General features: G+C 43.7%; 1 protein-coding gene across 1 annotated transcript in view; it reads left to right on the top strand.

Annotated features, from left to right (window-relative positions):
- The first annotated feature begins 1,708 nt into the window (after positions 1 to 1,708).
- ME2 (malic enzyme 2, NAD(+)-dependent, mitochondrial) overlaps positions 1,709 to 14,519 on the top strand; it is a 30,644-nt gene continuing 17,833 nt past the window's right edge. Inside the window, exons 1-2 of the mRNA XM_010008494.1 lie at positions 1,709 to 1,816; positions 12,852 to 12,985. Of these exons, the coding sequence (XP_010006796.1) occupies positions 1,709 to 1,816; positions 12,852 to 12,985 (242 nt within the window). The remainder of the gene's footprint in view (positions 1,817 to 12,851; positions 12,986 to 14,519) is intronic.

Below are 14,519 nucleotides of genomic sequence, written 5' to 3'. Positions count from 1 at the left end.
TGCTGAATGTCAGGGTTTCTTTCCTCTGGGCTTTAAAATGGGTGGAAGAGAAACTCAGGTTCAATTGGTGATGAAAAATAAGATATGTTTGCATGTTCTTCTAGTGCCTTGAAAAGATTTTGAAGCAAATCCTCAGGTTGTAACTTGTGAGATCAGTCTGGTCATCTTAAAAGTTGATTATGTGTAAATTTGATTAGAGAAAGGTTATCTCAAGTATTCAGGTTCTATTTGAGATAATGAAGTTTTCTTCCTTAATCTCATTTGGGCTTCCATCTGGAAGGAATTAAAAATCCAAACCATGCATCATTTTCATTCCGTAGACATGTCTGATATTTGCTTTACTGTCCCTGTGTCTTCACCCAGGCCCTGATCCTGTGTGAGGTCTTGCTGTTGTGTGTCTGTGTTGGTGAAATAACGTTTAGAGACAAGCCCAGGACACATTCCCTGGTGCTTCTGTGTTCTAAAAGCGTATAACTAATGATCATTTCTTCTCCAAACAGTTAGTAGAATAAAATGGGTTTGAGAGTGGTTATCACCTTGTGAGATTAAGAACTAAGCCTTTGAATGGTACTAACAACTTTGTTATTTTATTAGGGAAGCATATAATTTAATGGAAAGGCTGTGTTCTTTCTGAAGATAACCCTATTTTAGGTTTAGAGTTTAATAAATCTAAGCATGGACCCCACAGTTCAGTAATTCTGGGACCATTTTAATCCTCTGTTTTGTTTGAATCTCGTTTTAATATGTTAATAGTGTGATCCTGGTGCAAGTGCCTGGTTTTAAATGAGTATTTAATATGTGATGATGTGAGGGCTGGAGCAGCTCTGCTCTGGAGACAGGCTGGGAGAGTTGGGATGTTCAGCCTGGAGAAGAGAAGGCTCCAGGGAGACCTTAGAGCACCTTCCAGTGCCTGAAGGGGCTCCAGGAAAGCTGGGGAGGGACTTGGGACAAGGGCAGGGAGGGAGAGGACAAGGGAGGATTGATTGAAACTGCAAAAGGGGAGATTGAGATGGAGTATTAGGAGGAAATTCTTTGGTGTGAGGGTGGTGAGACCCTGGCCCAGGTTGCCCAGGGAAGCTGTGGCTGCCCCATCCCTGGCAGTGTTGAAGGGCAGGGTGGATGGGGCTTGGAGCAGCCTGGGCTGGGGGGAGGGGTCCCTGCCCATGCAGGGGGGTTGGACTAGATGAGTTTGAAGGTCCTTTCCAACCCAAACCAGTCTGTGAACAGACATAATTTCTTTCTTTTCTGTGGTCCAGACCACAAGATTTTATGATGAGAAAGCTGGTGGAAGAAAACGGAGCTGAAATTTCCTTGCTGCAGTAGGCCAAGTCATTCTGTCCTCCCTGGTATTTGCACTGGTGCCAGTTGCATGGGTCACCAGGGAAGGTTAATATTTGCTGATGGCAATTCTGCTCTGGGTTTATGGTGCAGCTGTAAGACAATACCTAGTGAATGCTGCCTGGCTGCAGCTCACACTGTAGTGCTAGCCCACATTTTTTATTATCTCTCTATGTTCTCTCCACTTGTGTGCTCTCATTGTAAAACCTTCCTCCTGGCTGCTGCAAGGCAGTTTTGGGTTATTATCACAGTGTCAAGAGCAAAGAGTCTTACCCAGCAGGTAGCTATTTCTTTGACAACATGTGGCCTACAAACCTGCCTCTGAATGGGTTTCTTTACCTTTTCCCAGGTGCTGTATAAAAACCCCAAGATGTTCTCCAGGCTCCGAGGAGCTGCCACTCCCTGGGTGGTTGCTTGTCGCAGAGCACACACCAAGGAAAAAGGGAAACCACTGATGTTAAACCCACGAACAAACAAGGTTGGTAGTGCCTGATCTCTCAAAATATCTTATCTTCATCTGGTAATCATCCAGTGGACCTTGTTCTAGGGGTTAAACCCTGCCAGGAGGTGTACTGGGCCACAGCCAAAAAAGGGTGCAGAAGATGGAGGAGTCAGTGATCATTTCCAGTTTATTCTGTGGACATCTAGAGTACAAGGACTCCCAGTAACACCTTCTCCCTGGTTTGCACAATCAATAGTGCTGCTTCCTCGTGCCAAACTGAGAGTTGCTGAATCTTTCTGATGATTGGCTTAGTTTTGGGGCTGGGTGAATTGAAGCTTTAGTGGGAAAAGTGTCTTATTTTCTAGTTTGTAAAAGTGAATCATAGAATTATCAGATGGTTTAGGTTGGAAGAGACCTTCAAAATCATCTAGTTCCATGGGCAGGGACACCTCCCACCAGCCCAGGTTGCTCCAAGTCCCATCCAACCTGCCCTTCAACACTTCCAAGGATGGGGCAGTGCTGAATTCAGTCTAGTTAGTGATGGAAAGTGTTAAGTCTCCCTGTCCCAGTCCTGGCTTTTTCCTGTGAGACTGTGGGTTGGGACTGAGCCATATCAGTAAGAAACATCCCTGAGCAGAGAGTTGGGCAGAGAGCATCTAAAAATAAGCCTTGAATGGAGCTAGCTGGGAAGTTCAGGCATTATGTTAATGCCATGCATTGAGAGGAACTTCTCCCAAGAAAGCAGGTTGGTTTGGGTTTTTTTTTCCCTTCACAACATGTTTCTGTATTTTTTTCCCTGTTTTCCACCTCCCAATCCTTAATTTTTGTGTTTTTGTTGGGTTTTGTGGGTTTTTTTTCCCATAGTAGTAGCCTTCAGGAATATTGAAACAATTAATGTAAACTAAAACTAGTAAGAAATCAGAGAATGGTTTGAGTTGGGAGGGACCTTAAGGATCATCTGGTTCCAGCCCCCCTGAATGGGCAGGGACACCTCCCACTAGACCAGGTTGTTCAGGGCCCTGACCCAAGATGTCTAACTTGACCAAGAAGGGTGACAAATCTAGATGCCTCTGATGGGATATTTCAGGAGCAATGGAGCTATGGCAGCTGGACTTCCATAGTTTTATCCTATATTTTCAATGTCTAGCTTTTCTCCTCTTCCCCATTCTCTGATACTATTTTTCCCTTCCTCCAATGCTTTATATTTGTCCTTCACTGTAAATTTCCTTCCTCCCTTTTCCCTTTTTCTATTTTCCCTTTTTCTATTTTCCCTTTTCCTATTTTCCCTTTCCCTTTCTTCCCTTTCCCTTTCTTCCCTTTCCCTTTCTTCCCTTTCCCTTTCTTCCCTTTCCCTTTTTTCCCTTTCCTCCCTTTCCCTTTCCTCCCTTTCCCTTTCCTCCCTTTCCCTTTCCTCCCTTTCCCTTTCCTCCCTTTCCCTTTCCTCCCTTTCCCTTTCCTCCCTTTCCCTTTCCTCCCTTTCCCTTTCCTCCCTTTCCCTTTCCTCCCTTTCCCTTTCCTCCCTTTCCCTTTCCTCCCTTTCCCTTTCCTCCCTTTCCCTTTCCTCCCTTTCCCTTTCCTCCCTTTCCCTTTCCTCCCTTTCCCTTTCCTCCCTTTCCCTTTCCTCCCTTTCCCTTTCCTCCCTTTCCCTTTCCTCCCTTTCCCTTTCCTCCCTTTCCCTTTCCTCCCTTTCCCTTTCCTCCCTTTCCCTTTCCTCCCTTTCCCTTTCCTCCCTTTCCCTTTCCTCCCTTTCCCTTTCCTCCCTTTCCCTTTCCTCCCTTTCCCTTTCCTCCCTTTCCCTTTCCTCCCTTTCCCTTTCCTCCCTTTCCCTTTCCTCCCTTTCCCTTTCCTCCCTTTCCCTTTCCTCCCTTTCCCTTTCCTCCCTTTCCCTTTCCTCCCTTTCCCTTTCCTCCCTTTCCCTTTCCTCCCTTTCCCTTTCCTCCCTTTCCCTTTCCTCCCTTTCCCTTTCCTCCCTTTCCCTTTCCTCCCTTTCCCTTTCCTCCCTTTCCCTTTCCTCCCTTTCCCTTTCCTCCCTTTCCCTTTCCTCCCTTTCCCTTTCCTCCCTTTCCCTTTCCTCCCTTTCCCTTTCCTCCCTTTCCCTTTCCTCCCTTTCCCTTTCCTCCCTTTCCCTTTCCTCCCTCCCTCTGTTTTTTGTCAGAATTAAGAGTTGCCCAGTGGCCTCAAAGCAGCTGGGGAGGGCATCCAGCCTAGGAACCACAAGCTGCATCTCCTGCCCCTGTCACTCCAGGGGATTTGCTCCAGGGTGTCTTTGGGTTTAAGAGATTTCCTGAGTGTGCTGAAAAGAAAGGGAGAAGACAAAATCTAGACCTGCAGTCACATTTGTTACTGTTCCTTGTGCACTGAAATCTGAGGTGCCTCCAGAATGCAGGTTGCCTACAGAGAGAGAGGAGTGTAGAAGTTATGGAGACTGACTGACCTCAAAAATAAAATTGGGATTGGAAGGAGAAAAGAATAGATGGGTGTGATTTGTCAAAATCAGATCATCTGGAGACTTTTCCGTGCTATAAACACTTTGATGTGCCAGTGGAAATGATTTCAAGCCCTGGCAGCTTCTCCAAGTGCTGATTATGCAACTGTGTTCAGAAATGAAAACAATAGCTCATTTCTTATTGTTTTTTCTACTGGTAATATCTGTTGTTGTTGTTTTTAAAAGCCTGGAATTCTGTGGTAGATTGAGGACAATGCAGGATTTTTATGGGTTGTTTGTTTTGTTTTTTGGAAGAGGGAAGAGCAAAGAGCTGCTTATTAAGAATGGTTGATTAAAAAAATTGTTTTAATGCCTCCAAAAAGTGATACTTGTTGAGTGGAAAAAAACAAACTTGGCACATTGGTATCAGTCTGCTTTTAAGGCTGATAAGGTTCGAATGGATCTGGAAGGTAGTTAAGTGATACTACTTGATATTGGACTCAGTATCTGTCCAGAAATGGATTTGGGAAATTCAGCAGATAAATAAATGATTGACTCAATATGAAAAGTACTTTACCCTTTGTGCTCTTCCTGCCCACAGTGCCTCATGTGCATATATACATAAAATATACATACAGGCACAGATAAAGGGCTTTATCTCTTGCTGGCAGCTTGTGGAGGGGATCATTTTAAGAGTCATGGTTTAGTTGCTTATGTTGAGTTTTTCCAGTTCCTGTCAACTCCACCAAACATTTAGTCTCCTTTAGTATCTCTGAGCACTGCAAGATGGCAGCAGCACTAGCAGAAAACCACCCCTTCTTGTGCAAATGAATCTGCTCTGGTTCTTTGCTACTGGAGTATTTTTTTTCTCATCCCACTTGTTGTTTTCTTTCCCATCCTTACCTCTCTACCTGTCTTTTACAGGTTCCTGCTACCCCTTCATTGGCTGGTTTGGGTTATGTTTGGAGACCAGCTTTCAAGTGTTTCTTGTCAGGGTGGCTCAGAAAAGCTCATGAGCTCCATCAGTAATGTCCACCACAATTGCACAACATATTCTAGCTTCCTTCTGGCATCTCTGTATTTATGATCATCCATGATGTTTGATTTCTCCTCTGTGACAGGGATTCAAATTGCACTTAATTGGCTTCAGGGCCTTTTACTCTGCTGGAAATCCCTGCTGTGCCAAGGCAGCATCTGAAGTTGGTTGGGTGCTTTTAGGACAACCTCATTTATTTAGTAGTGGCAATTAAATGGGTATTTATATTGTGTTCATGCTTCAGGTTCTCACTCAAGGGGCAGGATTTTTTCTCTCTGCACAGAACAGAATATGACATGGGGTCCCTGACCTTGACAATGTCCACTTGGCCACACAGAGAGGCATCAGTGTCTTTATCTTCACTGGGAATAGGTGACCTGTGGCATTATTTGTGTGTTTGTTTCTTCTGTGTTTGCAGCAATTGGTGACTCTGAGTGACATGTCACACTTTCTGTATTTTAGATTTTTCTCCATTGTGACATCAATTCTCTTTGTTGCTCCCTAAGTGCATGACTGTTTTGTACAGTTGATTCCATGACCCCTTTTTTAGTACTTTCTTCCTCCATATACTTAGGTGATTTCATCCTTTAATATCATGTTTCTCTACTGCCAGGGCCTCTCAAATGTTTAACTTCAGCAAAGTTCTTGAGGACGTTGCATCAAACATGTTGCATGCACATAGATGTGTTTGTTTGGATCTGCCTGAGCCCACATGGGTGGGAATACTTTTTAAATTAAAACAAATAAATCACTGACAGTGTCACACTTCAATCCTAAGGAACTGTCCCTGTGTCCACTGCATGTGATGGGAAAACACAGTGAAGTAACAGACATCCTGGAACCTCTGGGCCAGAAAGGGCAGGCAAGGCCTGTTGAGTAACATGTGAATGGATTCTACTGAGTCTCTTGTTTTGTTTTGGGTTTTTTATGCAAGATATTTTTGTTCTGTGACAAGACAGAAATGCTGGGCTTTCCAGATTGCTCAAAAAACCCCAAGTGAGCAAGGCAGACTGCTGGGCTGATGGGCTCTGCCCACTGTGCCTGCAGGACAGAGAGCTGATGTGGTATCCCCCGGGGAAACTGGTTTTAGTGGTGCCATAAGGACAGTCATGCCTGAGGCCTCTCCCAGCTCCCTGGGGCAGGAACAGTGGGAAGCTGGAGACCAAAGGATGTGGAGATGTACTGCAAATGGTGATTGGCATGTCAGTAAGAAATGCAGTGCTTGAAATACTACCAGCAGTTTCTGATTAGTTGCAAGGAAAGATCCTAAAAGGCAGGGAATTCATGGAAAACTGCTGATTTCCTAGTGCATGCCCAGCCCAAAAATCCCACTGCAAGTTTTGTGTCTTGCCCAACTGGTTTGGAGGTGGAGGGACTGTTGGATGGAGTTTTCATGGCTGTGCTTCTGCAGCTTTTGTCAGCTTTCTTGAGACCTGCATACTCTGAAAGGGAATAGGAAGTGGAAAGCTGGAATTGTTTAATCTGTAACCAGCTTTTATCATCTGTCTGAAAAGGTGCTATAGGTGCCAAAGGTGGCAGGTGATGTTGCACCTCATTTCACTTGGATCAGCTGCTCTGCTTAGGACTCGTGAGCTGCTGGATGGTGGATGGAGAAAGGAAGGAAGATGGCTTGATTTTTAATTTCTTGGTTTCTTTATTTTATTGTAAGATTAATGCCATTAAAGGAGAAGAGAAGCAACTAAATCTGTTCAGTTAGAAAGCCAGCAAGTTAATGAAATGTCTTTGAGATGTTTGGTGATGGTGTAGATGAAGCATTTCAGTCATCATGCACATGATTTTGCTTTACCATAACCATAGGTGCTTGGAAACAAACCCCAGAGGTGGTGGATGACTTCCCTGCTGGTGTGTGAAGGTTTTCTGCTCCTGACTCTTCCCATTTTCTGCAAGGGAATGCTCCTAATTAAAGCCACATCATTAGTAAATGAGAGCTACTGTGGGTTTGCTATGTCTGGTTCAGCAACCAGAATCATTGACAGCTGGTTCCAAATTTACAGAGGAGGTACAAGAACTGGTGGCATCTTTGCCTGCAGAGACTCAAGTTCTTTAAAGGCTTAATAACCTGGGGAAGGTCTGGGTCATTTCTCAGCTCAGCAGGGAGTAGTTTGCTGTGCTGTGTCATCTCTGCCCTCCAGTACATACTGTGCTGTTTCTGGAAGAATAAAGATATGAAATGGAGTTTAAAAAATGAGAGAGGGAAGAAACCAAAGGGGGTTTCCATGTTCTACACTGTTCTCATAAAAACAGGGAAACTCTGAGATAGCAGAGCCACCTTTGATTCATAGGGGTGAACTTTATTAATTTGCAGTTGGAGATGTGTTGTGTAACAATGAACTTTGTGATTTAGCAAAAAGAAGCTGAGTTAAATAGCTCACAACCCAATGTAAAATCTGCTTTATTTTAAAAATGCTTGTGATGCTGCTTCAGAGCCTAGAGGTTATTGCTGAATATGTTATAGCAATCATTAGAAGTTCTTACATGAAAACCTTTTGATGAAATCTTCCCTGTGAAGTAGGCTAACTCTTGTTCTCCAAACTGTGGCACGTTTGGATATATTCTGCATTTCCATCTTTATCAGGGGTTTTGAATGGGTTATGTGTTGTTTTCAGAATGCTTTGAGGGTATTTATTTATTTATGGTATTGGGTAGAAGTATCTCCTCATATATAGATACATATGCCTGCAAGACTTTGCAGGAAGGCAAAAAAACTATCACCACTAAAAATTCTCTGCTTAGAAACCTCACATTATTGCTTAGTGGTGCTATAAATAAAAAATCATTCGTGCAGGATTCAGGTCTCCTGTTCACCTTCATGCAAAGTAGGCAACTGGAATTTTTTTATGCTGTTATTTATAGCACCACTCTCTTTGTGTAGCAAAGCCCAGTTGTTAGGGCTGAGGTGAGGTCCCAGTGCCAGATAATTTGTGGATTAAAGGCAAAGTATCTGATGACTCAATGTGAGCTTGTCTTGACTAAAAAACTGTCAACACTTCAGTTTTACTTGTATTTTTTTCCCCCACAGCAGTACATTGATTTTGTTGCAATGAATTAGTCTGTGTGTATTAATTAATTCATGGATGGTGTTTGAAGTGTGCTGGGTTTTCTCCTGGATGTGCTCCCTGGTTTATCTGTACTGTCTCAGAAAGGACACCTGGTGTTTTTCTGAGCTGTAAAGAGGATTAAGGAAACTAATCTAAGTGAAAGTCAGTGGATAACACCCAGAGAAAGGACACCTAGCTCTGTGGGTCAGAGGAAGCCAAAAACTGATCCCTGTGACTTAAACTCAAATAATGACATTATTTAGGCATTTAATCCCAGTGGAAACCAGAGCTTTTAAGGTGCTGGGATTTTAAGTGCCTTTGGGAACATCAGTCCCAGTGCTGCAAGTTGTTAAGTGCCTCCTGATTCACTGGAAACTCATTACTGGTTCTGTCACACTGAACTGGGGCTTATAAAATGAGGGAAATTTCTAATATTGCAGTTCCAAGCTCACTTGTTGAAGGAAAAATTTCCATCCTGCAAGGTGCTGCCCAGGGAATGAGGTGCAATCCCAAAATACAAAACATGAGGCAGCTGATGGACGTGGACAAAGATAAAAAGTGTTGGAAGGGCTCTGGGTGTTTTTATAGTTCTGCTCTGGCCTGAGCTTGTTCTCTTCTAGTTGGAACAAGGATTGAATTTCTGGATGGAAGTTGATGGCATTCAGATTCCTGAGTTAGGCCTGGGCAGGAATGAAAGCATCTTTTCATGTGGTAAGATCTAATTGTCACAGAAATAAACAGCTGGGAGTCCTTAGTACCACTTAAAAATTAGCTGTGTTTAATGTAATTGTAACTCCAGATATACAGAAGAAACCAGGTTGTCTGTAGACTGGGATGAAATGTGGTTAAAGTGAATAAAGATTGGTGGGTGTTCTGGTTAGTACTAACCTCAGTTGGTATTATTCAGGACCCAGGTGGTTTAAGGTCACTGGTTTCACTGACAGGGAAATAAAAGCCACACAGCAGTGCCATCCTAGCACTGGGAATCAGAAGTTTGGTGGGCTTTGTTTTTCAGGAACTGGAGTTTGTGGTGGGGAGGATGCAGGTTTTGCCTGGGAGGTACTTCAGCTAGTTTAGAATAAAAGGGCAGTGTAGCCATTGTGGTACCAGTGAAGGAATTCTGGCCTTGGATCTGGGAGCACTGGTTGACATCTGGTTGAACAGGAGCCAGCAGTATGCTCAGGTGGCCCAGGAGGCCAATGGCATCCTGGCTTGTATCAGGAATGGTGTGCCCAGTAGGAGCAGGGATGTGATTTTCCCCCTGTGCTCAGCCCTGTGAGCCCTGTGTCCAGTTCTGGGCCCCTCACTGCAAGAAGGACCTGGAGGTGCTGGGGCAGGTCCAGAGGAGACAATGAGGCTGGTGAAAGGACTAGAGGGGAAGTCTTGTAGGGATGGGCTGAGGGAGCTGAGGTTGTTCAGCCTGGAGAAGAGATTCAGGGGGACCTTCTCCCTCTCTACAACACCTGAAGGGAGGTTAGAGTCAGGTGGGGTTGGGCTCTTTTTCCAGGCAACTGGCAACAAGACAAGAGGGCCTGGCCTGAAGCTGCTCCAGGGGAGGGTTAGGTTGGATATCAGGAAGTACTTCCCATGGAAAGTCATTGGGATGGACTGCCCAGGGCAGGGGTGGAGGCACCATCCCTGGAGGTGTTCAAGGGAAGGCTGGAGGTGGCACTTGGTGCCCTGGTCTGGAGATGTGGGGGTGTTGGTCATAAGCTGGACTTGATGGTCTTCCAGCCTTGGTGATTCTGTAAATGGGTGATATCAGTGTCTTTACTGACTGTGTAACTGCTGAAAAGAGACTAAACTCTGTTAGGTTGGGTTTTTTTTCTTCTTAATATAGCAAGTCTTTTTGGCATAACTTTTGTTTTTGTAGTGCCTGAAGTAACAGTCAAAATATGACAGTTTACCAGCTGTACTGGGCTTCAGGTCCTAAATCCCTGCCAGTCCAGTTTGTGTTGAGAAAGGGTTGTTTTGGAAAGACAGAAACTGCTGGTGGTAACAAATGGAGGGGGTGGTGAAGGCAAAGGGGAAGGTAGTTGAGATGTTTGTCTGGATTGTTTGCATCCCTGCAACTTGGGAAGCTGCATTTACCTTCCCAGAGAATCTTCCAGTATTTCTTGTCATGTACTTAGAAATGAAACTTGGAAGTTGATTCTTTGCAATATAATAAAAATAAAAATTCTGTGTGTGTTCCTCATGGTGGTTTTTTTTCTCTCATGCATGTGGTGCTTCCTGGGTGTGTTCTCAGTGGAAAATTTAGATTCTTCTCATCAGAGTTCAGAAAAAAAACCCAACACACGTGGCTGAAGTTGCACCCAGCAGCAAGGGTAAAAAAAGTGCAGGAATAAGCCCTAATTTTATCTTGATTTGCAGACAATACTGTAAAACTGCTTGAGAGTAACAATGAGGTGATGAAATGAAAAATCAGGTTTGCAAATGACTCACAGATAGTAGAGCAAGGACAAATTGTGCTCAGTATTTAATGTTGAATCTGCTACCTGGGAGCTTGTCAGAAATAGGAAGCATCAACCCAATTTTAGGGTTAAATACTTCAAGTGTTTGGCAATGAAGTATTTTCTAACTGGTTCCTTAACTCTTCAAATGCTTTATTGCTTTGGGACATGGTGTAGAATTAGTACAGGGAAGCTTAAATCAGTGTCATCAAAGCAACTGATGTGAAATGTGATTTGAATAAGCAAAGCAAAATGATATGAAGTGGATTAAAAATGTATGCTGTGAATATATTATTAATTGTTAATCGTTTTAATTATGTTTTTTTCCTAAGGAGTCATTTTATGGGCTATCAAGCAGTCAGTAGTGCTGAATAACACTAAGCATAACCTCTAAACTAGAGGCATGTCTTCTACAAATACCAGTGAAAGCCCATTCAAACACTAGCAGAGGTTAAAAATACATAGTTTCTGGAATTTTTATTCAAAAGTGGGAAAATACCTTTTTTTGGGAGCATTTTTTCTGATTGTGGAAGGAATTTGGAATTATAGGGCATGAAACAAACTTGAGAAAGCTTTTTAAAACCTTCTTTTTCAACTTGGCAGTGAGAAGGGTGGGGAAATGGGAGTAAATCTGCTCCTGTTTTTTAATCTAGCAGGTTTAGGAAACAGAGGCAGTGTTGTTTGGGAGCAGAACTGATGTTTCTTGTTTCTGTCTCTTTCCAAACATTCCAGCTTAGCAGACCTGTTCCTTTCCAGTCTTTTTTACCCCCAGATGGGTGCACAACCTTGGCACAGCAAAGGCTTTCCTGGGTTTTCAGCTCCTGCCTTCACAAATAATTGATTTAATCATTGACTGAACTTGACCCAGTTGGATAAACTTTAATAAGGAAAGTTTGTCACTTGTCTTTTGCAAGGGGAAAACTTAAAAGCAGGGTCAGTTGTTGTCAGAAATGGGGTCATGCACTTTGGGTTGGGTTGGCTGGGAATCTGGCCTCAGATCAGTCAACCTGTTGCAAAATTACACCTTGGAGTAGAAGGTGAAGATGCTTCTCAGACTCCACTAGCAGGTAGCTCCCAGCAGGCTGGTCTGTCTGCTAAGTGAAAAGCCAGTTTTATTGGACATTATTGTTAAATAATTCCAATTCATATTTTAAAAAACCCAGTAAATTGAAATTCAAGGCCAGGTTGGGTGAGGCTCTGAGCAACCTGGTCTAGTGGGAGGTGTCCCTACCCATGCAGGGGGGTAGGATCTAGATGATCTTTAAGCTCTTTTGCAACTCAAACCAGTCTGGGATTCTATAAAATTCAACTCTTCATTCACCTTGAAACAGAGAAGGATGGAAGTGATGGGGTGTTTGTGCAGTTGATAGAATCATAGAATAGAAGTCATGGAATGGTGAAGGTTGGAAGGGACCTTAAAGCTCATCAGGTTGCAACCTCCCTGCTATGAGAAGGGACACCTCCCACCAGACCAGGCTGCACAAGCCCCATCCAACCAGTTTAACTCTTCTGTTACAAATAGGTAGCAGACAACTACAGTTGAAGACAAAAATATTAGTTCTAGCTCTACCTAAAAATGAAGGATGTGGGTGGAATTGTGATCTCAAAAGCAACATTTTGGCAATTCACTGAGCTTGGCATCTGGCTGGATTACTGAAAGTGTGTATAAAAAATGGAGCAATTTGGATAAACCTTCCTAGACTAAATGTTACTGTCTGGGATTGTAGAGACCAGACTGGGTGACCAACATGTTCCTGGTCAGTCTGGTGGTTTGTATGAAACAATTCAAGAAGCAGCTGTTATTGTACTTTTAAACCTTAGCCTGTTTGCAGTGGGATCTCCTACTTGTTCTCCAGATCCACAGAGGAAAAGGAAATCTGGTAAAGGAAGACTTGGAGATGCAGAAAAGCTGTAGTCAAAACCCACCCACAAAGGAGGAGAACCCTAGCAGAGGGAAATAAATCCAAACCCTGCCTGCAGCAGCAACTGCCATGAGGAGAGGATGCAGTGGACAGACAGAAATGGCCAATAGAGATACATTATCAATAGAAATGTTGGAGAGGAAGTGCTCATTATTTCTCACCTCTCTTGTTTCCAGGGCATGGCCTTCACGTTACACGAGCGACAGATGCTTGGGCTGCAAGGACTTCTGCCTCCTAAAATAGAGACTCAGGACATCCAAGCCTTACGTTTCCACAAGAACTTGGCCAAAATGACTGACCCCTTGGAAAAGTAAGCACTCCTCTGGCCTTGTTTTGTCCTGCAAAGAAGTGGAAATGGCTGTAAAATACTGCCTGGGGTTAAGCAAACAAGGTTTCTGTGCCTCCACTGGGCTTCTCAGTTGTTGGTTGTTGTCACTGTTGCACTGAAAACTGTTTTAATCAGTCGTGATTCATCAGGTGGCTAAAGGAGGTTGGGGAGCTTTTTTCTTATATGCTGTACTCATAGTGACAAAGAACATGCACAGATTAGGCAGCCTCAAAGCTGCAGAACTTGCTCTAGTAGGTTAATATGTATTTCTGTATAGAATCATACAGTTACAGAATGTTAAGGGTTGGAAGGGACCTCTGGAGATCATCAAGTCCAACCCCCCTGCTGTAGCAGGAACACCCAGGGCAGGTCACACAGGAACGTGTCCAGATGGGGCTGGAAAGTCTCCAGAGAAGGAGACTCCACAGCCTCTCTGGGCAGCCTGGCCCAGGGCTCTGTCACCCTCACAGCAAAGAAGTTGCTCCTCATCTTGAGCTGGAACTTCCTGTGTTGTCCCTTGGGGCCGTTTCCCCTCGTCCTGTCCCAGGCACCACTGAACAGAGACTGGCCCATTCCTGACACCCACCCTGCAGGTATTGAGAGACATTCATCAGGTCCCCTCTCAGCCTTCTCTTCTCCTCACTAAACAGCCCCAGGTCTCTCAGCCTTTCCTCATCAGAGAGATATTCCAGTCTCTTCATCATCCTTCATCATCATCATGCTAGAAAAATACATGAGAATGAAGATAATTTGAGAGTTTGATAATTTAAAGTGTTCATCATACAGTAGTTAGTGCTAGGAAAGGAATTAGAGGGTTAGAATTTTGAGTCTCATCATGTATATTTTTTTAATCAGTCTTTCTTTTGTTTAGCCAGTGGTTTGGTAAAAAAAAAGTGATGTATTTTGTTTATTTTTTTGTTTGTATTAGAATGACATGTTTTTAGCATCCTGGGACTGTTTTCATACAAATCTGTGTGTACCTGCATGTAAAAACAGGTCTCACCTTCAGTCTTCTGAAGGTGAGAGGAGCACTGGGATGGTTTGAAGCTTCCTGAACCACATCAGAACACTTTTGTTCTCATGCAAGCTGAAAAGATGCCTTTTGAATCCACATCGTGTCACTTGCTGATCTGAAGCAGTCATGTCATCTGTATTGGCAAAGTGCCTGGTTTCTGTGGCCTAAGATGAACCCCTAATTAATGATCTTGATGTTGTTGGGTCATCGAGTCTTAAGTAGGCATTAGTACATGGTGGTTGGTAGGTAAAGTTGCAAAAATGCAGGTTTCATTTACAGATGTAGGGAAGTCCTTATAATGAACTTTTTGTTAGGGGTTAATTTGTTTCATAACTGGGCTAAGGTCAGGATTAGAATCACAGTCATGGAATGGTTTGGGTTGGAAAGGACCTTAAAGATAATCTAGTTCCAACCCCCCTGCATGGGCAGGGACACCTCCCACCAGCCCAGGTTGCTCCAAGCCCCATCCAACCTGCCCTTCAGCACTGCCAGGGATGGAGC

Source organism: Chaetura pelagica, unplaced genomic scaffold (assembly GCF_000747805.2).
Source record: "Chaetura pelagica isolate M959 unplaced genomic scaffold, ChaPel_1.0 scaffold182, whole genome shotgun sequence".
In the NCBI taxonomy this organism is placed as follows: Eukaryota; Metazoa; Chordata; class Aves; order Apodiformes; family Apodidae; genus Chaetura; species Chaetura pelagica.
The sequence above is the reverse complement of the archived record's forward strand: the minus strand, read 5'-3'. Positions and strand labels throughout refer to the sequence as shown.